General features: G+C 41.0%; 1 protein-coding gene across 1 annotated transcript in view; it reads left to right on the forward strand.

Annotated features, from left to right (window-relative positions):
• The first annotated feature begins 809 nt into the window (after nt 1–809).
• The window catches only part of mapk14b (mitogen-activated protein kinase 14b), a 33375-nt gene continuing 8110 nt past the window's right edge, over nt 810–26074 (forward strand). Inside the window, exons 1-8 of the mRNA XM_079582221.1 lie at nt 810–1026; nt 9501–9630; nt 16371–16429; nt 16575–16686; nt 17902–17931; nt 19339–19386; nt 20275–20389; nt 22359–22430. Coding sequence (XP_079438347.1) covers nt 908–1026; nt 9501–9630; nt 16371–16429; nt 16575–16686; nt 17902–17931; nt 19339–19386; nt 20275–20389; nt 22359–22430 — 685 coding nt within the window. The 5' untranslated portion in view covers nt 810–907. The remainder of the gene's footprint in view (nt 1027–9500; nt 9631–16370; nt 16430–16574; nt 16687–17901; nt 17932–19338; nt 19387–20274; nt 20390–22358; nt 22431–26074) is intronic.

Below are 26074 nucleotides of genomic sequence, written 5' to 3' on the forward strand. Positions count from 1 at the left end.
CCATAAGCGCAACTGCAGGTGTAGTAGCAAGTTACGATTTTTTAACTTATTAATTGTCTGGAGAGTAAATACTACTCTGACAGGAAAGGCAAAGGGAGATTATTATACAATTATACAATGGAATTTTTTTTTTCACTCAAATTTGGCTGTAAATACAGTTTAAAGTGACGTTAGCCCGCAGTTAGCTTTGCCCGTTAGCATGTTAGCTTCTTCTTCGTGATTCTATTAGTGTGTATTGCTTTCTCCGGACCGGTGGCAGCCAAGTTGCAAACATGGTTTTCTGTCCAGAGACACCAGGGGGAGATGAAAGACCCTCCAATCATCCCATAAACACTTGTATTACCCCCACAGGGACTACGAAAAGGATTTATTAAGGTAAACACGTTACTTAGTACTGCTTTAATGCAGTGTGCTACCGCAGTTCAGTGTTTGTTGTTGTCACAAATCGTGTTTCCGCCTCAAACTGTGCAGTGACACGAACATCCACAAGTTTCCCAACAACAGGCCGCGGCAGTTCTCGCGATATTTACAAACAGCTTCGCAGAGGAAGAAAAAAAAAACCGTGCGCGCTCCTGCTCTTGCCATGCGCGCACTGTTGGTGGAAGAACAGACAGAAAATCCTGCGAGAGACAAGAGTCCTACCCTGGTCCTCCTGTTCCTGCCTAACTAGCTTCCCCGGAGAAAGACAGCGACCGGAGGAAGCGCCGCGCGAGCCGCCCTCCGTGCACCGAGAGCGGGGGTGAGACCCTGCACCGCCGTCCTGGGAGACTCTGCGAACGGGGACCGAAGCAGGAACCGATTTCGGAGCGTTTTTGGGGAGCAAAGTTTCCAAGCGCTCGGGAAGCAGGCTAAAGAGAGGGAGGCAGAAGTTTCCACCGCCTGCCTTCGCCTGTTTCCGTCTGCAGGAATGTCGCAGAAGGAGCGACCCGTGTTCCACCGACAGGAGCTGAACAAGACCGTGTGGGAGGTGCCCCGGCGCTACGAGAACCTGTCCCCCGTGGGCTCCGGGGCGTACGGCTCCGTGTGGTAAGAGCTACCGCCGAATGCAGCTGCACGCAGAGAGTGGAGGAAGAGGTGGTGGTGGTGGTGGTGGAGGGGGGTGGAGAGAGGCCCAGCTCAGCCCGCTTCCGAGTGCTTATCTGCGGCGAGGGCTGCAGGGAGGACCGGGGTGTTGTGCTGAACAAGTGTTTAGGGCTCGACTGACGGCTTTGCTCCACATGGTTGCGCGCGTCGTTGTTTGTTGTATTCGCCTCGTTTGCAGCGCGGGGGGAGCTTTAGCCGAACGCACTTTAGCATCAATGTTTGGTTGTTAGTTTGTGATGCGCGGCGTGCCCATGCTTGCATCATCTGCAGCGCATTACCGAGCACTCAAAGGCCCACCTGATTTATGTTTTTTTATTTTATTTTTTTTAATCTGTGTTTCAAACTCCTTGCTGAACTTTGCAAACGCGTTTTCTTGTCATTTCTTTATTCTTCAAAGTGATGAGTTTATGAGCACGTTTCACAACTTTCAGGGAGCTGTGCTGTGCGGAAATGTAAACAATAACAACTAGCTAGTGGCTAATTCAGGCTGGATTTAGGCTTTCTGTGTGTACAAATATCTGCCTTTATAACATATATACTGAAGCGCAAATGTTATTTCCACTACGAGCACAAACGAGCGCGCGTGCAAGGCCTTTAAACCCGGGAACATCCCTCGACAATAACATGCACGTGATGCTACGGCAATAATAATTATATATTTTTATTGTGTTTCTTATTATAGGACAGTGCGTGCTAACTGTATAATGTGTCAGAATTAGCTAGAAGGCTAGTTTTCATCTGTAGTCCTTTGCCAGATGTACAGAGGGCAACGTAGGGTTAAAGATAAAGCAATAATGCACGCGCCGGTTCCCCTGTTTGCGCACACACAACAACATACATTATGTATTTGGAGCTCGTGCAGTCTGCATAGTGCCAGAAGGTCACGTGGCTTCCAGAAAGCGGCCCCTCGTGCGCGCACCGAGGTGGTTTTTCTATAGTAGCTCGCGCCGCTCGCGCCTCAGACTTCGGGATGATGTCATCCGCGCGCGTGAGTCACAGTCCCGAGGTCAGCTTTACTCATCCCGCAGTCATCAAGAGGTTCAGGGAGATCCACTCAGGTTCGGGACGTTCTGCTGAGCTCACCGTCTATTCAGAGGGCAGTGACTGTTAACTCTCAGCTCTTTCCTTCGGAGCAGGGCTGGGTCTCAGCGGGAACCGACAATGTCATCGTTTTTGTTAGTTAAAAGTGTGACCATCCGATATCGTAACAATGGGGCTACACGATCTGGGACAAAAGATATTGCAACACATGGCAACTCTCTCTTGAATATTGAAATAACGATTAATGGCGATGATTTGTTTGTATCAAACTGTATAGATACAGACGGCATCTCTGGAATCGCCCATATATGGTCATTTTTGAAAACAGTTAAGGGGGAAAACATTTTTGAAAAAATGTAAATTTTCTTTAATTATTCAAAAACAACTGTAACAAATGCTCAATTATGAATATAGTTTCTATTAAATAATGATACAAAGACATGGGGAGGAGCAAAGTGGTTCAACTGCTCATAAAAATACATGAATAACAGAGAATGCTAACTTGATGCTACATGTTAGCATCGGGCTAATGCTAACGGTTAGCTAGCGCTAGCTACAACTGCCGTTTTCCCTCTTCTACTGAACAATCTGCTGTGAGAAAATATCCATATGGGCTCGATTTACACTTAACTTTATTTATGTGATAAATAAGTTGATATTCCACCAGAAAATGGCTAAAAAGAGGGAAAATTGTGTTTCTCTAAAGATTCTATTTTCCCCCTCGGCAAAGCCACGCCCCCTTCTATGACGAGATGCGTCTGTATCTATTGGCACAGTGACCGTTTCAATGCTGCTATTGCTAATCGTTTTGTACAGGCCGAGGAAGGGTGAAATAATTTAAATTGGAGTTAGACCAAACATTACTGACTCAAATAAAAGCTATATAAAACTGTCATCAATTTCTCATAAAATATGGGAAATGTGTGCTTGCTAGCTATTTTGCATGAAGCATTGTATACAAGTAGCAGTATACAAACGTTTATGTTCTTTTGGCAAAATGTTTTTTGCATCAAAATACTCACTGGACTAAAAAAAATAATAATAATAATAATTCAGAACAATTTAGCTTTTGTTGAACAATGGCGTAATTATCATCAAAATGTCCTTATATTAATCGTGCAACAATTTTATTACATGGTTTGTTATTACTTTATTGGCTTATGTTATTGGCCGTTATTACTTTACTCTTTCCTATGATCTGCCACCTTTTCCTCTGTGAGCTACTTTTACAAAATAAAAAAATCCGAGCTTCTTACTGCGGATGCTTGAGTAACTATGAGACCTTGGCAGAGTAGAGCCTGACCACGTGTCCCTCTGTCACTTGTGCAGCTCTGTAGGAGTTTATCCGTGAAGCCGTCTGTCCTAAGCAGGTGCTGTGACTTAAACCGCTGCCCCCTCCTCCATCCACAAACCTCTGCTGTGGAGAGGCCTATGACAGACCTACACTGTGGTCAAAGAGCTTTTGGTCGCAGAACACCATTACACCGTGTCATTAAAGTTTTCTCTTTTAAAAATGACGTACTTCTGATTTTTTTAAACTAAATATTTGTATGGACATTACCCATCTGTGTCCCCAGATCTCAGGTAAACATGTACAATCAAATATTGGTTTTGCTGATAACAAATAGAATTTATTATTTTATTAACAATTACAAAAACATTTGACATCATGCCAGTTGTTTATGATTACATTTTGTATTTTTTTTCACAGAACAATTCCATTAGAAACCAGAATGAGCCTCTCAATTTGATGTTGCCAGATAATGAGGCTAAAACCAGTTTAACAACAATCAAACTCTTTCCTCTTTCCTTTGACAATCCCAGGATCTGTCCTCAGTCAAGTCCTGAGTTGTGCTAGTGCAGCCTTTAGTAGTTATAAAGCTCAGTGACGGCTCAATTAAATAATAATAATACAAAAAAAGATTTTGATTTGACATGTCAATGTTCAATATGCCTCCTAACATGTTCCCTTGTGCAGCCTCTTCTCTTTCCACACACTTTTACTGCCTCCTCCTTATTGCTTTCTCATTTATTACCTGCGCACTCTGCGTTTGCTCGGCCGGCACTGTTTACCGTCCAAATTAAGTCCAGTCTGAAACGTGTGTTTGTTTGGTGAAAAGTCTTGCCCTTGATTACATCGCTACCTAATAATATGCATAGTGGTTTGGCAGCTTTGTTTTTTTAAGTTCGGCTGTAATTGTATCGCCAAAATTGTTATCGCAATATCGCACCATGACTAGACTTAACTTGTGCAGCAATGATTCAAAGACAAAACCTGGACGATCAATGGCTTCCGTAGACACAACATCATTCTCCATCCGCCCAACAGCTAAACGCCTACATGTCACTTTTCAGACTGATTGAGAACTTATCAGTTTCAATATTTTACAGAATTTACAAATACACTGCACGGTTATCTTTGGTCATTATTTGGATTTGCTTTTTGTTTTCTACATTGTAAAAGCCTTCTTTCTACATATTTGCCAGAGGTCTCAGTTTGGTTCAAAGTTGCAGGAACCCAGGGTGATGAGGGAGCTGCAGCACCCCCTGGTGGATAGATAACACATTACAGGCATTTTTTTTTAATAAATTGAGAATATACACGTTTTTGGGGGCAATCTTGTCTCTCAGCACCCTCAACCTGAAATATGTCCCCACGGCTCTGCTTAGGTCATCTCTACAAAGAAGTAGCTGTGTGTCTCCATTAGGGATGATGCTCAAGTATAAAACACATTACCCAGGAAGTAAAAGCTTGGATCTTGAAACTGTTTTAGATTCAGCAGTGAAGGACAAAGCACTTTATACCTTGATCATTTTGTCCCAATAAATGTACTTTCTTTCAGTTCCATTTTTTGTGGACGATTTTGGCAACTGTATTGACAACTGATGAAAGATTCTATTATGTAGAAAAATCTGCGAAGCCGGAGGTCACCCTGTTACTCTTAGATGTGCCTGTGCTTTAACTGAATTATGCTATCAACAAATAACATTCACGTATTTTGCATAAATCTTTGAAACCCTCCGTATTTCCTTTTGTTGACCCACTTTGCACTTGTGGTGTGAGATATCACCTCTGGCACAGTCCGACTCACTCCTCTTATCAGGTTTGGGGATTCTAGTGTTAGCATTAGCAGCTAGCTTGGCGTGGAATGTAGCCTGTCGTCTTGTTTAAGGGATTGCACTGATTGTTTTCCAGTTTGAGGAGCGTGTTGACCTCAGTGGCGCAGGAATAAAGCCTCTTCATCAGTTTGTGAAATAACCTCTCTCAGATCAGCTCTCACTCACAGCCTGGGAATTAGTCTCATTTTTTTTGCTAAATATATGAATAAGTTTTTGGCAGGCAAAACATCACGTTCGAAGCTGCCGGATTGGCAAAATAACTACTCTCTCACCGACTACGCCACCATATCTGGCATGAATATCGAGATATGACATTTTGTCCATATCCTTCAGCCTAGTCCTGATTGGCTTGTCGTAGAGTGAGCCATCGTCCCGCTGCAGAGAGGATCTCTGTCAGTGTCCCGTCAAGACATCAGCTTACACTGCCAGAGTCACAAGCGGCCTGTGCCGGGCATGAGCGGGTCCGACTCCGACTATCGCTGCTCTTTTCTGCGGAAATTAACACTGTTAGCATGCGCCACTTGTTAAAACACTCATGAGTAGAGATTGACCGACATATCGGACACTCGCTATATGTTCCGAAATTGGGGGATTTTACAATTTCGGCTATCGGTAGATCTCGCGCCGATTTATCCAATATCCCGGGACTGAAAGTGATAGAGACTACCCGTTTTCTGCATTGGAAAGAGCAAAGTCAAGGCTTTCAAACGAGTTCTCCAACAACTTCCATGGCCTCAGGGGGACATTGCAATGAAAGTTTCACCAACTAAACCTCAGTGAATATGAACATGCTGCATATAATTTTCAAGCACAGAACCTATTTCCTTTTTCAATAAATTGATAATAATGAGCCCGACAGGACTGTAGCCTCAAAAAAACCTATACTTGTGTTGCACTTTACAAGCCTGTGTCACAAGCACACTGTGGTCATTTTTCCTTCACTCCACATTTGGTGGTGGTTGACTACTATTGTAGCAACAGTGGCCCTGGGGTAGACTGACCATTTACCACATGGCTGTAATGTGTTGTATACCCTGATCCTATTCCTATCTCTTCTTGTGTCAGTGCCCTCTGCTGGACACACATATAATTCTTTCCATTTTTTTTAATTTAAGCTGCCTCCTAGCGGCTGGATTGAGCATTCTGGTTATTTCTTCTGAAATTCATAACGTTGCACAGGAATGAGCTAGAGACATCATCTTTTTTTGTATATGCTCAGTAATTTGTGCTCTACAAGGTGTGGCCTGGATTGAATCATCTCGTGGGCCGGACGTGGCCCGTGGGCCGCCTGTTGGAGACCCCTGACCTGCAGAATTCAATCGCTGAGAATTAGCAACAGTAGGATACAGTAGTATGGTAACGCAGTAGTATGGTAACGCAGTAGTATGGTAACGCAGTAGTATGGTAACGCAGTAGCATGGTAACGCAGTACTATGGTAACGCAGTAGTATGGTAACGCAGAAGTATGGTAACGCAGTAGCATGGTAACGCAGTTTTATGGTAACGCAGTTTTATGGTAACGCAGTAGTATGGTAACGCAGTAGTATGGTAACGCAGTAGTATGGTAACGCAGTAGTATGGTAACGCAGTAGTATGGTAACGAAGTAGTATGGTAACGCAGTAGTATGGTAACGCAGTAGTATGGTGACGCAGTAGTATGGTGACGCAGTAGTATGGTGACGCAGTAGTATGGTTACGCAGTAGTATGGTGACGCAGTAGTATGGTGACGCAGTAGTATGGTAACGCAGTAGCATGGTAACGCAGTAGTATAGTATAGTATCCCACCTCCTGAAAGTGCACCCACATTGCCCCCAGTGTCTGCGTACATTGGTGTGTGAATGAGAGAATGAATGGGTGAGTGGATCCTTGCTGTAAAGCGCTTTGAGTGCCTAATGTAGATGGAAAAGCGCTATATAAGTTGAGACCATTTACCATTTACCATTTAGTATGGTTACGCAGTAGTATGGTTACGCAGTAGCATGGTAACGCAGTAGTATGGTGACGCAGTAGTATGGTTACGCAGTAGTATGGTTACGCAGTAGTATGGTTACGCAGTAGTATGGTTACGCAGTAGTATGGTTACGCAGTAGCATGGTAACGCAGTAGCATGGTAACGCAGTAGTATGGTAACGCAGTAGTATGGTAACGCAGTAGTATGGTTACGCAGTAGTATGGTTACGCAGTAGCATGGTAACGCAGTAGTATGGTAACGCGGTAGTATGGTAACGCGGTAGTATGGTAACGCAGTAGTATGGTAACGCGGTAGTATGGTAACGCGGTAGTATGGTAACGCGGTAGTATGGTAACGCGGTAGTATGGTAACGCAGTAATATATATATAACCATCTTTCACCAAAGAAAAAAAAGAGTGGTGCGCACTGAATGGGTGCTGCTGCCGGATGCTCTCTCATCGAATGCAATTTCTCCATCTGTGAGATCAATAAAGTACCATCTTACCATCTTATCTTATCTTATGGTAACGCAGTTTTATGGTAACGCAGTAGTATGGTAACGCAGTAGTATGGTAACGCAGTAGTATGGTAACGCAGTAGTATGGTAACGCAGTTTTATGGTAACGCAGTTTTATGGTAACGCAGTAGTATGGTAACGCAGTAGTATGGTAACGCGGTAGTATGGTAACGCGGTAGTATGGTAACGCAGTTTTATGGTAACGCAGTTTTATGGTAACGCAGTTTTATGGTAACGCAGTAGTATGGTAACGCAGTAGTATGGTAACGCAGTTTTATGGTAACGCAGTAGTATGGTAACGCAGTAGTATGGTAACGCAGTAGTATGGTAACGCAGTTTTATGGTAACGCAGTTTTATGGTAACGCAGTAGTATGGTAACGCGGTAGTATGGTAACGCAGTTTTATGGTAACACAGTTTTATGGTAACGCAGTAGTATGGTAACGCAGTAGTATGGTAACGCAGTAGTATGGTAACGCAGTAGTATGGTAACGCAGTAGTATGGTAACGCAGTAGTATGGTAACGCAGTAGTATGGTAACGCAGTAGTATGGTAACGCGGTAGTATGGTAACGCAGTAGTATGGTAACGCAGTTTCATGGTAACGCAGTAGTATGGTAACGCAGTAGTATGGTAACGCAGTAGTATGGTAACGCGGTAGTATGGTAACGCGGTAGTATGGTAACGCAGTAGTATGGTAACGCAGTTTTATGGTAACGCAGTTTTATGGTAACGCAGTAGTATGGTAACGCAGTAGTATGGTAACGCAGTAGTATGGTAACGCAGTAGTATGGTAACGCAGTTTTATGGTAACGCAGTAGTATGGTAACGCGGTAGTATGGTAACGCAGTAGTATGGTAACGCAGTAGTATGGTATCGCAGTTTCATGGTAACGCAGTAGTATGGTAACGCAGTTTCATGGTAACGCAGTAGTATGGTAACGCAGTTTCATGGTAACGCAGTAGTATGGTAACGCAGCATGCTAATGCTAACGGCAACTAGTCAAAGCTGGGAGAGAAACTAAAGTATTACAGTAAAATTGGCCTCTGCTGGCGTGCTGATGTATTTATGTTTTTAAAAGGATTATATTTACATTTGGAAAAATCTGCCAAAAATATCGGCTGTGCAGATCGTTATCAACCAATATACTGTATATCCCAAAGCATTAGCATCGGCCTTAGAAAAACCCATACCGGTCGACCTCTATTTGTAAGGATCCGATTATAAGTGGAAAAAATAAGCATCCCCCCCCCCTTACACACGGACACAAGGCCACGCCCCCGAGTATGGCGGGTTCACCAATCAGCATTTTTCATTCTAGTTTGTCTGAAAATGTTGCAACTCCAGGGGAATAATTTGGGCGTAGCTTCAACGTCCTTCTTAGAAACTGTTGAAGATTTTGCAACAGATCTGGATGTGACGGATCAGGGAGGAATGTGCCAATTGTAAATGGCAAACGTTGTTCAGTTTTAGGGAGAGACCAAACCTCCCTTCAACACAAAACTACTCCGTCCTCATGACACTCTCTTGGACAAAATTTTACGCTTATGAAATTCTGGAGAAGATGATTATCAATATTACACTGCTCTGATTGCAAGTTTTGTTTTTTTCTGCCTGTACTTAAAGGGCTAGATCAGAAAAATATTGAAGCAAGTTTTCTTCCTCAGGACTTGTGGACCTTTGTCATTTTGTGGAAGCCATGATTTGGACCGTACACAAAAACTTCATAGACAGTGACACAAACTTCACTTCTGACACTGAATGACTGTTTTTTCTTTTGCCCTTTCAGCTCGACGTACGATGTGAAGACGGGGTTGAAAGTCGCAGTGAAGAAGTTGTCCAGACCTTTCCAGTCAAACATTCACGCGAAGAGGACCTACAGAGAGCTGCGGCTGCTCAAGCACATGAAACACGAGAATGTGAGTCTGCCCTCACATACGTTTCGACCTCAGTTGTGTTCAGTTAAAGCCACACTGCAGAATATTCCATGCAGGAAATGGATATGAACTTATTTGATCACAGGTGTTTTATTGGTGAAAAATACCCCCCAAAAAGTGGCCTCTCCTCAGACAGGAATCATCATTTTATTGAGAGTGGGACATAAGCAGCTCGTCTTTATGGAGATGTTGCTTGTTTTGTTTGACAGTTTCTTATGACATTGTAAATCATGACATGTATCTTTATTGTCATGCTCCTTGCATAACTGCCTCAGTTGTATTTCACAGCAGAGGTAGGGGCTAGATTATGGAGTCTGACCCATCTTACCCATCTACATATGACCCATCACTCCAAAATATCTCTCCTTGACAATTGTAGAACAGTGGTTCTCAAGTCGTATGGCTTCGGGACCCACCATGACCCTAGGATGACAAAAAATATGACTATCAATCCGACCCATATAACAATGTAATTAACCTCATATAGCGGAAATATTGTATTTTCCACCCCGGTCTTTTATTGAACGAGCAGTAGATATGTAATTAAGACAAGCAACCCAATTACATTCATTTTAACAGACTTTGGTAGCGTTTCCATGCATAATTCAGATGGAAAATATATATGACTTTATTTTATTTGTGCCACAGAGCAGACAATGAACTTTGTGCTATTTTCACGTGGATAGGTCCAGTATTACGAAGATATTAGCCAACTGCCATCATGGCAGCTACCATGGTCTCTCACCACCATACAACACCACAGGCTCTTTGGAGTGTTTTGTAGATACAGACAGCGGCGGATTTAACTAAAATGGGCCCCGGGGCTAAAGTTTTTTCAGGGCCCCCCATATACTCAATCAATCAATACTTAGCACCTACACAACATCTGTACATATACGGTATGTCTGTCTGTCGGATTTCTCTCTCTACAATGAAAGGATTAATGAATGTTTTTTTTTCTAAATTGAACATGCAGAAGTAACTTCTTAAACATAGCACTAGTTTAAAAAATGACAAATTTGTGGAGAACCCCCCGTCCCAAAAAAAAAACATACAGTTTGCATAATGACCCCAATTTGAAGAACTTTGCTACTGCCAGAATGGTGGGGGACACATTTAAAAGGGGGGTCTGGAGGTCCTCCCACAGAGATTTTGTTTTCATGGTGCAATTTGGTGCATTTTCATGCATTTTAACAGACATACAGTACATATTTTTTCCCTGTGTCAACTCAATGAAAATGGCTCAGACCTTGTTGGTTTAGACCCAGATTAGTCCTGGCTTAGTCCTGGTTTAGACCTAGTTCAGACCTGATTTAGTCTTGGGTAAAAATTCATCTGATAAAGCCTTACATGTGAGGGAGTCTGCAAAGAGAGGGGGAACTAATTTGACAGCCCACACTGAGCACGCATTTTTCTCCTGATGCCCATGGGCCCTTCAACCTGCTGGGCCCCTGGGCTTAGCCCTTGTAAGCCCCTGCATAAATCCAGCCTTGGATACAGAGGGCATCTGTGTAATCACCCATATATGGTCATGTATGAAGCAGCCAGACGGGGATACAAAGAGGGTTAGAACCTAAACTTCCATCCATTGCTCCATAACTACTTTAACAAATGCTGAATTATAAATATTAGGGCTGGGACAAAATATTGCATCGGAATCGGATTATAGAGGCAGTTGTGGCGAACAGGTAGGGGGAGGAAAATAGTTTGTTTTAAAAAATTTAAACTAAAGGGACTATAAGGAGTTTAAAAATGTAAAAAAGAATTATTTTCCAGTTTAATATAGAACCTGCAGTTACATGTAAGACCTGAGGTGGCAGTAGTGAGCATACAAATGAACAACTTGCATCTAGTCCCTTTAAACCTTCAATAAATGTCAAATGGCATTTAGTGTATAAAGTTTTGGACACATGACTTTTTTCAAACACATTTTAAGGTAAATATTACTTATCATAATTACTAAATGTATCGCAATACGTATCAGATCGGGACGAGTGGTTCGTCCCAGCCCTAATGAATCTATTATTCTACCAAATAAACCTACAGAGACATGGAGAGGAGCAAAGTGGTCAACAGCCCATAAATACATAAACATGGCAAATGCTAACCATAATGCTAATGTTAGTTTTATGCCACATATGCTATTGCTAGCTTAAGTGCCGTTTTCCCCCCCACTTCTACTGGACAATCTGCTGTGAAAAAAACATCCATATGAACTTGATTCTGACTAGACTTTATTTGTGCGATAGGTTTATAATTCACCAGAAAATGACGAAAAGTTGTGATTCCCGTAACAAGCCTCTTTCCCGCTCGACTGGGACACGCCCCCTTATATGACACATTGCCATCTGTATCTCTGTCACATGAAAGCAACCAACCACTTCCATACGATTTGCACAATCCCCAACCGTCCATTTAAACATTCTGCTTCAGGTCTGCGTGATCAGCAGTTTTGCACATATGTATTTGCACTTTGTTCCTATTACATGAACGAAAGCCTTTTACTAAAGCCGTCAGGGCAGCGCACTGCTACAAAAACAATAGAGCATTCATTTCATAAGGCGCTTCAGTGAAATAGGATTATTTTTAGTGTGTTGCCTGTTCGCTAAAGCACACGCGGCAGATTTTCATGTTTTTGGATTAGTTAATGCCTTTGGTAAGTATTCATCATAAGATAAGATAGGATAGCCTTTATTGATCTCACAATGGAGAAATGTACTTGTTACATTCAGCTCAGGGTGTGCAAATAGGCAGGAAATGTGAGGAAAAAACAATGAAATAGTAAATAGTGGTGTCTTATATTAGGGCTGGGCGATTATGGAAAAAAAAAATCACATTTGTTTGTTTAAAAGGGAAAAAAAAACAATAATGTTTGTGTGCGGAGCATTTTACGCGTAAAATCACCACGTCCTCTCCTCTGGCTGCCGCATGCGCCATCCCGTGCTTCCTGTTTGTTTGGGCCGAGTGATCCCTGGGATTGACCTGACAGGCGCTGCAGCATTGTGCCGTACATATTTTTTTCCAGAATGTGACAGGACTGGACAGTTCTCCTCGATTGAAATCGCACCACGCGATTATCGTGATCGACGTTTATTAATATCACGATTAGATTAAAATTGGATTAATTCTCAGCCCTATCTTATATGCAATGTTTACACCAGTCTACACAAGTCTTATAGAAACAATAGAATAGAAACATTTTCACCTTTTCTTTCCTGCAATCGGCCTTAGAAAAACTTACATCGACTGTCAGATATCTATGTATTTCTTTTTCCTTTTTTTATTGTTTTTTTTAATGTTTTTTTGTGATCATGTCAGGAAGAAATATTTATGTTGCAAGTCATATAGTCTACAAACAACATGTTTTTGCTTTTTTTCCCCCTTTTCACCCGTTCCCTCCACCCTGTTTACCCTCCACCCCGGTGCAACACGTCTCAAAACCCAGACAAAACCCAGAAAACTGAAATTAAAGTAGATACATCACAGCTATGGCAACAACACTATATAGACAGATTGAAAAATATTAATTAAAAAAAAAAGAATTTAAAAAATCATCAACAATAACATCTGAAAGGCCTAGTTTTCAAAGGTGTATATGTAGATAAGTAAATTTACTGGGGTAAGTTTGGGAAACATTGGAAAAATGTAGGAAATAATGTGAAAATTTGGGGCAGACTGGGGTAAAAATTGGGCAATGTAACGTGAGAAAACGTGAAGATATTTAGAGATAGATATCTATGTGTTTCTATGATTCTATCCTCAAGTTAAATGACTTAAGATATCAGCCTTTACATCGGCTATCGGCCATGCCAACCCCCTTCACATCGTTATCGGCCCCCAAAAATCCATAACGGTCGGGCCAGAAACACGGCAACATTAGCAAAACAAATAAAAAGAAATTGTATTGAGCTGCAAGAATGAACGCAATCAAATAAAACAAAAAAAAAGTCTTGCATTCCTACACTGAGCCCAGGCGCGGATGGTGTGTTTTGCTCTTGTTGTTGCCATGACGGCGTCCGCATGTGGATTTTTTTCCGGAGGGGAAGGCTGTGCTGCCCAATCAGCCGGCAGTAGTGTCTGCGACGAACCAATCGCGTCTGGCCTTGTTTCCTGTGTAGGAAGCGTGTTGGATTCTCTCTCTCTCTCTCTCTCTCTCTAAACCTATGTGCCGTTCTCCTCCACCGGTAGAAGTCATGTCTGCGGGGCATGGGGGTGGGGGGAGGGGGGGGGGGGCATTGACTGGGGATTTGGGGCGTAGGATTTGGAAAGCGCTGCACGGGCAAAGAAGACTGTCAAGTAGCGCCGCCGCTGTTTTGAAATCCACACTGCTGCCGTCTCGAAGTGGGCAGTGAAAAAACATTCTTCAACAAAAACATGTGGCGACTTAAAAATGTTCATTCACATTTAAGACGGTGTCAAACATTGAAATTCGTTACCGTTTCCTAAATTACTCAAGCGACGTCAAGTGCATACCATAAAACGCCAATGTTTTCTAGGTAACTGGATCTGTTGTTGCCGTTCGCCGGCCCGGTTAAATGATTAATGCCCGTGTTTGTTCTAAAGCCCAGACTGTGAGTGAATCAGCCATTGCAACACACGAAGAACTGTTCCTCAAATGAAGGAAAGGTCTGAAAAAAAACTTCATACGTCGGCAACTCTACCTCCGTGTCTTTTCTCGACGGCTACACAGTACCACCGAGTATCGAGGGTAGGCACGTGGGTTCTTTGTGTTCTAAACAGAAGCTTCAGCATAAGGGAGTGTCGAAGCAAACGATACCGACTCAATTTGACACACATTTGGCTTCTGTTGCTAAGCCGGAGTATCATCTGCATAACCTCTGTAATATGTAGAGGGAATGAATAATGCATGAAATGATAAAGTGGCATCTGGAAGAGCTCAGTAGGACTTAAAGTGATCGTCTGTAAGTTTGCAAAGTGAGGAAAGATGGAGTGAAATGTGAAAGTAAATCAAATTCCTCCCCTCTTTAACCAGAACGCCCGTCTTAAGATTGCACAATGAGCAGAGCAGGAGCAGAGTTTTCAAAAGTAAACGATCAAGCTCCTCCCCCTTCCCCCTGATTGGACCTGACAGGCTGGTTCACAGGAAAACCTCGTCTCATTGGTCGACGCAGGAGGATACTCCACTCTGATAAGTTGCTGAGATCAAGGAAGTAGGACTTTACAAAAAATAATACCTATGTTATTACTTTCCTAACATCAAAAGGCAAAACACGGTGGTCGATTTTGCGCATTTTATAACATTTGTGAAACATTTAGACTTCGCTTTAAATGGTAGAAAACGTGGCTTGAAATCATCCATGTGGCTAAATATAAAATATAGTTTTGCAATAGATACAGACGGCATCTCTGGAGTCGCCCATATATGGTCATTTTTGAAAACAGTTAAGGGGGAAAACAATTTTGAAAAAATCTAAACTTTGTCTAGTTATTCAAAAACTACTGTAACAAATGCTGAAGTATGAACATAGTTTCTACTAAATAAAGAAACAAAGACATGGGGAGGAGCAAAGTGGTTCAACAGCCCATAAATACATGAATAACGGAGAATGCTAACTTCATGCTACATGTTAGCATCGGGCTAATGCTAACGGTTAGCTAGCGCTTGCTACAACTGCCGTTTTTTCACTTCTACTGAACAATCTGCTGTGAGAAAATATCCACATGGGCCCAATTTACACTTGACTTTATTTATGTGTGATAAATAAGTTCATATTCCACCAGAAAATGGCTAAAAAGAGGGAAAATTGTGTTTCTCTACAGATTCTATTTTCCCCCTCGGTGAAGCCACGCCCTCTTCTATGACGAGATGCCGTCTGTATCTATTAAGAAAAATCTCTAATTATTCAAAAACTACTTCAACAATCGCTGAATTATGAATATAGTTTTATACTAAATAAAGAAACAAAGACATGGAGAGGAGCAAAGTGGTTCAACAGCCCATAAATACATAAAAAAGGGACTAATGCTAACGGTTAGCTAGCACTAGCTACAACTGCCGTTTTTTCACTTCTACGGAACAATCTTCTGAGAGAAAATATCCATATGGGCCCGATTTAGGCTTGACTTTTTTTATGTGATAAGTTCATATTCCACCAGAAAATGGCTAAAAGAGCGGAAAATGGTGTTTCTCTAAAGATTCTATTTTCCCCCTCGGCGAAGCCACGCCCCCTTCTATGACGAGATGCCGTCTGTATCTATATATCATGATAGTATTGCCGAAATGCCTTTGGTAGAGTATCAATACTTTAAATTAGGGGCCGAAATATCAGTGCCTACTAAACATGAATATACAGCACCCCCTACTGTCACAGTTCAACATTTACATGTTTAGAAACTTCATACACAGGATTATAGACGAGACATTGAGAGAAAACCACATCGCCTATTATATTTCTATGATTGAAACCTTTTCTATAATAATAAATGTTTAACTGTAGACTGTTTAGAAAGATTAAAAACAAACAAACAAGTATCGGCCTATATATCAGCCCTTCGTATCAGAAAGAAAAAGCCTGACCTACTTTAATTGGCTATTGCATCAAGTCTACCTGCAGCTGATTGGTGTTAAAGTCAAGTCAAGTGTTCAAAGATTTGAATTTTTTTTCATGGTTCGCACTCACAACGCAGCCTGTTTTTCATAAAATGCGTGCTTTGTGAAAATCTCACGCCTCTGACGGTTTGCTCGTCTGTTCTACTTGCAGGTAATTGGCCTTTTAGACGTCTTCTCACCAGCGACCAGTCTGGACGAGTTCAACGATGTGTAAGTTTGACTCGGTGTGATTTTAAAGCTTAAGTCTGTCCCAATCTAGCTCCGATGATTTAACAGGCATGAAATTGTGTTGTATTGTAGTGTTGCAAACGTCTGTGAAGCATCCGGTTGACTGTTCCATTATGATGTGCTGCAGGTACCTGGTGACCCACCTGATGGGAGCAGACCTCAATAACATCGTAAAGTGTCAGAAGTTGACGGATGACCACGTCCAGTTTCTCATTTATCAGATCCTCCGAGGACTCAAGGTTTGTGTCCACGAATTTGCGACTTCCTCCATTATGTTTCATAAGAATTCCAGTCAGGAGGTTCAGGGAGACTTTTGGACTGGTGTTACCGGAACATTAACGTGATTACATATTCTCAAGTCTTTGCCAGATCCTCCGAATAGAAAAAATGGACGGATGAGGGAATGAGTTGCACCTTCAGTTTTATTCCTGCGAGGGATTCAGCACAGTTACATAAATACAATATAGACACAGAGTTACTACTGGGATGTGAAAGTCTGAGTCTTGCCCTTGCCGTAAAATGTATTATTCTTTTATTCTTTTATTATATTAGTTTAGCTTTTTTTATTCAATATTAACCATGAGCTCTGAGCTAGAAAGTCCAACCTTAACGAACACTTCCTCCTGTGATGAAGTTTTAACACGTTGCCAGTGGTTGTCCATCGGTAACTCAGAGTCTGCCACAGGATCTTGAAATATTTATTTATTCGTAAAAGACACTGCTAAGACACAGTCACGTGACTTCTCTGCATACAGCCCATTTTTATTTGTTCTTTTTTATACTTTTTACATTTGGCCTTAAAAATCGAGGCTCACATTATTTTGATATTTAAAACTTCTTTTTAATGATTATTTGCAGTCAAAGGTTTGAATTTCATTGTGTTTGATTTATTTTTTAACACTATCATTTTCATTTTCGCTTATAGTTTAGTGGTTCTTTTAGTAGAAATGAAGGACTCAAGGGGGACGCAAACAAGGACAAGGACAAAAAGGCTGGAAACCATTGACAACATGTTTGAAACTTTACACTTGTAAATACTTCACTGGAGGAGACTGTTGTGTTTACAACTGCATAAAAGCTTTAAAGCAGTAATTTAATGCTAATGGAACTTTTTCTGCCAAAAACTAACTTTTATATTAGTCTGTCTTTGACCTTTTAGTGACCCAGTGGCTGCATGTTATGACTTTACTTTCCATTTAGGGTTTCTGGTAGTTTGATGTTTATGAATCCATCATTTGGCCAAAAACAGTCTGTGCCCTGAGCCGAAAACTCTTGAAGACGCATTATCTTCCAGAGTAGGGAAATCTTGCGTTTCGGGTGAAGGAGCCACGTTGTTCACAAACACTAAAAGGCTTCTATTGATTTGTCCGACCGCAGTCTAACAGGAGCAGCATTAGCCCATTATATTTGCTCTGTATCAACTCAATGTTTTCTCTCTCTCTCTCTCTCTTCAGTACATCCACTCAGCAGACATCATCCACAGGGTAAGTGACTGCATTACGATGTTGTTCTGCATCTGTAGCAGGCCTGGATTGAGCAGTGGTTCTCAAAGCGGGGCAAAGGTCCCGCTATTTTCAGCTTTGAAGACCGTTTTATCCCTGTGCTCGTCTTTTTTTGGTGTGGTTTTAGTCTTAGCGATGAGACACAGACACTCGACTCGACTCATCCTCTCCACTTTGGTTGTTTCTTCTTCTACTGCTGAAGCGCCCTGATCTGCACTTCCTGGATTGTATAGAACACAAAACGATCTACATTTTTAGAGCCCAGAATGCATTCATCGCAGCGTTATTGATTTGCTCGCATGCCGTTAGCTGAAAATGAAAGTTTTTCACACTTTTTTTTTTACTTTTTACTGCCTTGAGAGGGAGCTCCAGGCCAGTTCAGTCCAATCTCTCCTTTCTGCGATTTCTAGACAAAAAAAACAAAAAACATATAATACCAAAGCTGAATTACCTTCAACTGCGCATTAAATGTGCACTTTAATAGAAATACATTCATTTTACTTTCATTCTTGGTTTGCGGCATTGCTCGTTTTAGATGAAGGGCGTCGCCAAAGATATTTAAAGCGCTCATTCCTTGTATTAAAGGAATAGGGCACCGTTTTTACATACTGAGATATGTTCTTACCTTAGCTTTGACGAGTTCTTTAGGACCTGTCTGGTCTTCACCCGTGCCTTCAATCACGTAAACACAGCGGCGTTAGCATTTAGCCTCTCCCTCTCTCCTCTATAGCTCCAAAACAGGTCAAGATAGAAGCTAATTACACAAAATTAAACAATGTGGATTTTCTAAGCGGATAAAAGGGGGAACTATATTGTAAGGCGTAATAATACCAGGAGTAGTTTGGCATCCACACAGTAAAGTGAAGATAACTGCGCAGTAAAGTGAAGATTACTGCGCGGATGCCAAATTACTCCTGGTATTATTACGCCTTACAATATAGTCCCCCCTTTTCTCCGCTTAGAAAATCCACATTGTTTAATTTTGTGTAATTATACTTTGTAGTGGAACACTTCACGTAACCATATTTAAATAGGGAAAACGTGGAAGAGCTTGGTAGCTTCTATCTTGACCAGTTTTGGAGCTATAGAGGAGAGAGGGAGAGGCTAAATGCTAACGCCGTCTGCGCTGTGTTTACGTGACTGAAGGCACGGGTGAAGATCAGACAGGTCCTAAAGAACTCGTCAAAGCTAAGGTAAGAACATATCTCAGTATGTAAAAACGGTGGCCTATTCCTTTAAAGCTTCATTGTTTCGATATAGAGTATGGTCAAGGTCGCTGCCGTCTGTCCTGGCCCTGTGTCACAGCCAAAACAAAAATAATTCAAAACATCCAATCTCCTGTCGGTTCTTGATAATGTGAAATGCATTGACTCGTTCTTTCATTTTCAGGATCTGAAGCCCAGTAATTTAGCCGTAAATGAGGACTGTGAGCTAAAGGTAAGTCCAGTGTGAAGTTCATAACTCTTCCAGCTTCTTGTTACAGTCGATATGGTCCAAAAGTAGGGCGGCTCGATTATTGAAAAAATAATAATCACGATTATTTTTGTCATAATTGAAATCACGATTATTCAAACGATTAATGTTGTCTTTAAAAAAAAAAAAGTCTATCTTTATTTTATATATTTATTAATCAAAACACTATGATGATATTTTATGATTTCTGGACAGTCATAAAAGTACAAATGATTTCAAGTTTGCCTCGATTAAAGAGAGGTCCCTGTTTCACACCTGCCCCCTGCTGGCCAGCCCTCACACCTGCGCAAGCAAACTGAGCAGTGCGGCCTGATGACATCATCACACAGCGCCGTTTGTTTATATGTCAGACAAAAGCATGAGCCGTGGCACGTGAAAAGAGAAGGGAAAATAATCCCAGCGCCGTGAAATAACGCAAGTCTGCTTTGCAAAAAAAATGGCCAATTTTTTTTTTGGAAGAATTGAAAAAAAAAAAAATAATAATTAAAAATATATATATATATAATTGATTTTTATAATTTAATTTTGTAATCGTTTATTGTTATCGAAATCGTAATCGAATTTGCTATGTGATTGAAAAAAGCAGAATACCCCCTCTTTAACATTTGCTGCAGATTAAATTAGATTTTAGATTCGATATTTTTCCAGGCAAAATCGTGTCAAAATCTTTGTAAGTGGATTGATCCAAATTAGACATTAGACACATTTTTTGCTAAACATAGTTAACACAAGAGCTTTTATAAATAATCAAAAAATATACGTTGAGAGAAAGTGGTCCAAAATCTACAAATTGAAAAACATTTGCCCCGCGACGTTCCTCCCCTCAGTGATTTCTTGTTTTCCCTTGGGCAGATCTTGGATTTCGGCCTGGCGCGGCACACGGACGACGAGATGACGGGATACGTGGCCACCCGGTGGTACCGCGCTCCCGAAATCATGCTCAACTGGATGCACTACAACATGACGGGTGCGGCAACAAACCTCCAGTCAACACCCAATTTTCTTTTCTTTTTTTTTTTTACATAAGCTCAAAAAAAGGCCGTTTATCTGTTGCAGAGACCGCCGTGTACTCGTTATAATGGGTGTGACGCACAACGGGGAATAATGGCAGTCGTTTTTTGAAGTAGAAGTAGGGCAACTTTTCCATTCTGTAATCTGCAGGTCAGACGCATAAACCAAAACGCTTGCTTTTTTCAATTTGGACACAAAGGTAGTTAGAGCTGCGCAATTAAACGCAGGCAAAATCGAAATTGCGCTTTTAATGGTCGCAATTAGCAAAACGCAAAGACCATCTGATTTATTGAGGCCGTCTGATTGTGTTATAAAAGCGCTTGACCCTGTAGTTTCGAGCGCTGCCTGTTCTGAAATGCAGGTGATTCTTGTATGAGTTTAGCTGCTCCGATTTCAGTCACGTAAATTGTAAATGTAATTGCAAGACTTTTTTTTCTCCAACAGCTGCATTAATGGAACGCTAACGCTAATGTTTTTGTTTTAGTCTCGTGAGCTCTGAAAAGAATGTTAAAGGAACAGGCCACCGTTTTTCCACTCTTACCTGAGCTTAGACGAGTTGATGCGTACCTGTCTGGTCTGTGTGTGCCTGTGGAAGAGTGTGGTTGCTTCTAACTTTACCCCGTTTGGAGCCATAGGAATATACTGGGAGAGACCAAACGCTAGCAACATCTTTGGTCTTTTTGCGTGACTGAGGGCACACAGTTCTACCATACTGTGATATGTTCTTACCTGAGTTTAGATGAGTTGATACGTACCTGTCTGTTTTTTGTGCGTGCCCGTGGAAGAGCGTGGTAGCTTCCAACTTCATCCCTGAGCTATAGGAATATGCAAACAACATCTTTGGTTGTTTTGCGTGACTGAGTGCACGCACAAAGACCAGACAGGTACACATCAACTCGTCTAAGCTCAGGTAAGAACATATCTCAGTATGGAAAAACGGTGGCCTGTTCCTTTAATGATTGCTTTTGTTCTGACTAGCTTTTACAATAAACATTTCAGCCAAAGTTAGTACTAGGCCAAGATACAGCATGAGTAAGATTTGTTCTATAGAGAGTAGGGCAGGGTATTGGCAGTAATACATAATTTTATAAGTGAATATCCTGCAAGTGATATTGCACATTTGGAAAGAAAGAGACAAGCAATTGTCAAGGAAGATGAATAATAATGGATTGAAAACACAAAATTAAAGCAGAACAATGCAAAAAAATATATAATAAATCTATATAAAATCACTATTATTAATATGAAAAACTCAATTTTAAAAAGTTTTAACACTATTTTAATCATTGCTAGGATTAATTATAAGTTATTTCGAACATGTTTATAATTGTCCTCGTTTTAATTTATTAAAATGGTGAATTTTGATATTGTGTCTCGAGTATGTGCGACCAAATGAAAAAGTTGGTAGCACCAGCGCTACTAAAATAAAAGTTAGTCTTGAGCCCTGTTTTACGTTTTAGACTTTTGCTTATAATTTCGGAAACATAAGAGATGGAGACTTACCCTTTTAGTTTTGGAGTCTGCTGATTTTTTTTTTTTACAAAACATGAAAGTCCTTAATAAATGTGCCTCATGCCCCTCTCACACAGCGCCCCCTGTTGTCACAATTCAACACGTTTAGAAGCATCACACACAGAGTGAATTAAAAAATTTGACCAAAAATATTACATAAATATTGGCCTTGGAAAACCCACATCGGTCGACCTCTATTAGATATAAACTTAAATGACTTAAGATATCAGGCAGGCCAACCCCATTCAGATGAGTGGACCCCAAAAATCAATATCGGTTGGGCCCGATAGAGTCATGTGTTCATCTTTATCAAATCTATGCACTGAAATACGGAAGACTCTCAAAAACCTATTTCATTCAGAAGTAACTTTATATTTCTCTCTCATTTCTTGCCCTCCTGTCTCCTCCAACAGTGGATATCTGGTCTGTGGGCTGCATCATGGCGGAGCTGCTCACCGGACGGACGCTGTTCCCAGGCACCGACCGTATCCTTTCTCTGTTCGCATGAGACGCTGGGGTTCGACTCTTTCTCCGCTTGACCGTTTGCTTTGAACACACACTTCATTTTCCACCGGCTTTATTTGTGTAACTCGCTGCAGAAACGGCTCCATGTCAGTGTCGAGCGGAGCAAATGGAAACACATTTTGTATCAGCGTTTTCATGAAGCCTACGTATAATCTGGAGTGTTCTGCATTGTGGCTTTAAGGCGAAAGGCTGCAGGAGAAAACAGATTTTTTCATGCGGTGGGCAATGTTGAGATTTCTTAATATCTTAGTTACACAGTGATAGTCTGTACGTTTGCAAAATGAGGAGAGCAGGAACAGAATTTTCAAAAGTAAACGATCAAGCTGGAAATTAGGTTTTCGTTCCACTCTCCCACAGACTCCAAGCTTTCCAACAATATTTCAAAATGTGGTTATTTTTTAGAAGAATTTTTTGAATATCTAACTCCCAGCCTGATTTATTGAGCTTTTAATCCAGAAATAGAGATCTTTTTTCACTTATAAACAGCTTATTCAAAAACTTTACAAGATCTCAACCCTAAAATCTCGGTTTTCTTTGTGTGTGTGTGTGTTTTTGTATCTAATATATCAACAAAATGAAACCATAGATTTAAACCTGGGTCTATCCATTTATATTTCACGGCTGGAAATATGGGCAAAACAAACATCTTAAAGGGACTATACAGAGTTTAAAACATGTTAAAATTCAGTATTTTCCTCCCCCTACATGTTCCAACAATGTCCTAATGTGTAGAATGAGTTCAGACCTGTTCACCACAACTGCCTCTGAAATCCTGCACTGTCACTCAAAAAAGTGTTTGCTTCGGGTCCGAAGTGCCGTCATGCACGGGCTTAATATAGAGGGTGCAGTTACACGTATGACCTGAGGTAGCAGTAGTGAGTATAAAATGGCCAACTTGCATCTAGCCCCTTTAACTCGCTAATGTCTGAATACTTCAATGTGAACACTAAATTCTTATACATTTTAAGGCGAAACCCTGGAGTTGAATACGATTAGAAAAAAATAATTTAAGTTTTTGTAGATACAATTGGAGCATTTTATGTGTAAAAATAGGCTAAATTATTATTATATTTCTTCCGACAAAATGTAATGGAAAGAGCCAGCCATAGATGAGTTTGAGTGATTACTGAAAACATCTGTAATAATAAAAAGGTTTAAGGTCAGGGATACATTTTGAACAATCTGAAAATAGACCCTTTGGAGCAGTGTTAATTTCGTCGACGAAAATATGTAGTCTTAATTTTAGTCAAAGTGATATTTTTGACGACTAAAACTAAATTAAAAGTTGTTCATGAGACTAAAACTATGACTAAAATGTCCAGATATTTTAGTCGACTAAAATAAGACTAAATAAAAAGGAGACACTAAAATCATCCAAACTTCTATTGACCGTCTGAAAGAGCCTCAGATCATGTAAATTCTCTGCCAAAGGATCAGCTCTGAGCTTTGTTCATGTGGAGCAGCTCCATGAAGCAGAGGAGCTGATTAAATATGATTTTAATGAATATTATAAATGCAAAGTCGACTAAATTCGTCTTAAATTTAGTCGACTAAATTGACATGCAATTTTAGTCGACTAAAACTAGACTAAAATTGAAAAGATTTTTTCAACTAAATCTCAACTAAAATTAAATTACATTTTAGTCAAAAAACTAAAACTAAATTAAAATATGTTGTCAAACTTAACACTGCTTTGGAATAGTAAATACAAGACTGGAATAAAATGAAAAATATATGGTGGAACATTTGATAAGAGCGTCCATTGAGAAATGGTTCCAAGCGCGGAATAATAATAAAATTTCCATTGGTTTATCAGACTAACACACATTAACATTTCAAAGCAGCCCTGGCAGCACAGTCCCGATCTCCATACAGTGATTTCTATTGTTTATACTGCAAAGTCATACTATTTTCACCACAAGTCATCTCCAAAGCCTTGCTGAGTAAAGTGAGCATGAATGGCTGAGTCAGTGTATGTGCTGCAAACAGGAGGCAGCTCCTGTGATTCATCTCCACCCACCACTTCTCCTGCCTCCTCTTTGATTCAAAACCACACGTGCACATTTATCGAGAATGCGGCTGTTTCCAATGTTGGAATAATGGAGCGAAAGTGTGATGGGAAAACAGCTGGCAACACACCACATCTGCAGTGGTTCTCAACTGGTGGGGCGGGACCCAAAATTGGTCTTTGCCAAGCTCTAGTATTACAGATCATTTTGATAGAAGAATGACTGTATAATCAATTAGAGATCAACTGACATATTGGTTGATATATCGGGCCGATATTTGGGGATTTTACAATATCGGCTATCGGTCGATCTAGCGCAGATAAAAGCCGATATCTCTGGGACCGAGAGTGATGGAGACGAGTCCATCCACAACTTCCTTAGCCACAGAGAAACATCGCCGTGAAAATTGTTTAGCTACAACTTTGTTAACTTCTTAACCGAGCGCGTTTCCTCCACTTGATTTGAAAGCTAAGACCCACAAAGCTGATCGTAACTTTTTTGTTGCGTTGTCTCTTTATTGTCGTGTTTTCGTCACGTTTCGTCACTTTTTAGTCGTGTTTTTGTTGCTATTTTGTTGTGTTATTGTTGCTTTGCCGGCACCTTTTCGTTGCTCTTTTTTGTTGCTTTTTTTTATCACTTTGTAATTGTGTTTCGTCGCTCTTTTGTTGTTACATTTTCATTTCATTTTCATCCTCAATTTCGTCGCTGTTTTGCTGCTTTTTTTTTTTCAAGAAGCTTTTGGATTTGGGTAAAGCCAAACAGGATAAAATGTGCTCGGTAAATGGATCTAAACTAAACATGATTTGAACAGAGTCACGGACACGACTTTTGCAAAAGAAATGTGTTAAAACTTGTGCGCAAAGTCTGAGAGGAGAACGACTTATTCAGAGCGTGAACTCCAAGGCTCTTATCACACTAATACAAATGTAAATCGGAGCTTATTATTTGCATTTGCTCAATTTTAACGTAATGTTTAAGAAACAGTGGGTGAACGGGACAATATTTAGAAGTTTGAGTCGTAGCTACATGTTTGAAGCCGCTCCACGCGCCGCCCGGTCCGTGTGCTCTAACCTCTTAACTCCTGCACCGCCTTTCTCTCTCCTCTCTCTTTCCTCTCTCGGTCCTTCGTGAGAATAGTCCGCGCGCTCAGCTAGCTCCGATGTGAGAGCCATCTCATATTAAAACGGTTTAAGTTTCAATACGCAGCAAAGCAAAACAAAACCACGCGCTGTTAAACTCTGAGCTGCAGAGAGAGAGAGAGAGAGAGAGAGAGAGAGAGAGCCCCGCGCGTCATAAACAGAGCAGCTGCGTCTTTACGTTAATAATTACGGCCAACACATCGTGGCTTCTGGCAGGCTACTGACACTAGCGTGCATATTAGTTACATCAGTGATTTAATTTACAGTGCAATCCCTGCAAAGTTTGTAGGTTTGCAAGGCCTACAGAAGACCAGTGCGTGTTTTTGACAGGAGGGGGCGTGGCATCACGATGGTGGCGCTCCATCGTGATGTTGCTCATCCATCGGCACAACCCTAGTAAATATAGTGCTGGGCGGTATGGACTAAAAGTCATAAACACTGTATAAAAAGCTACGT

Source organism: Gobius niger (genome assembly GCF_951799975.1).
Source record: "Gobius niger genome assembly, chromosome: 24".
Taxonomy (NCBI): Eukaryota; Metazoa; Chordata; class Actinopteri; order Gobiiformes; family Gobiidae; genus Gobius; species Gobius niger.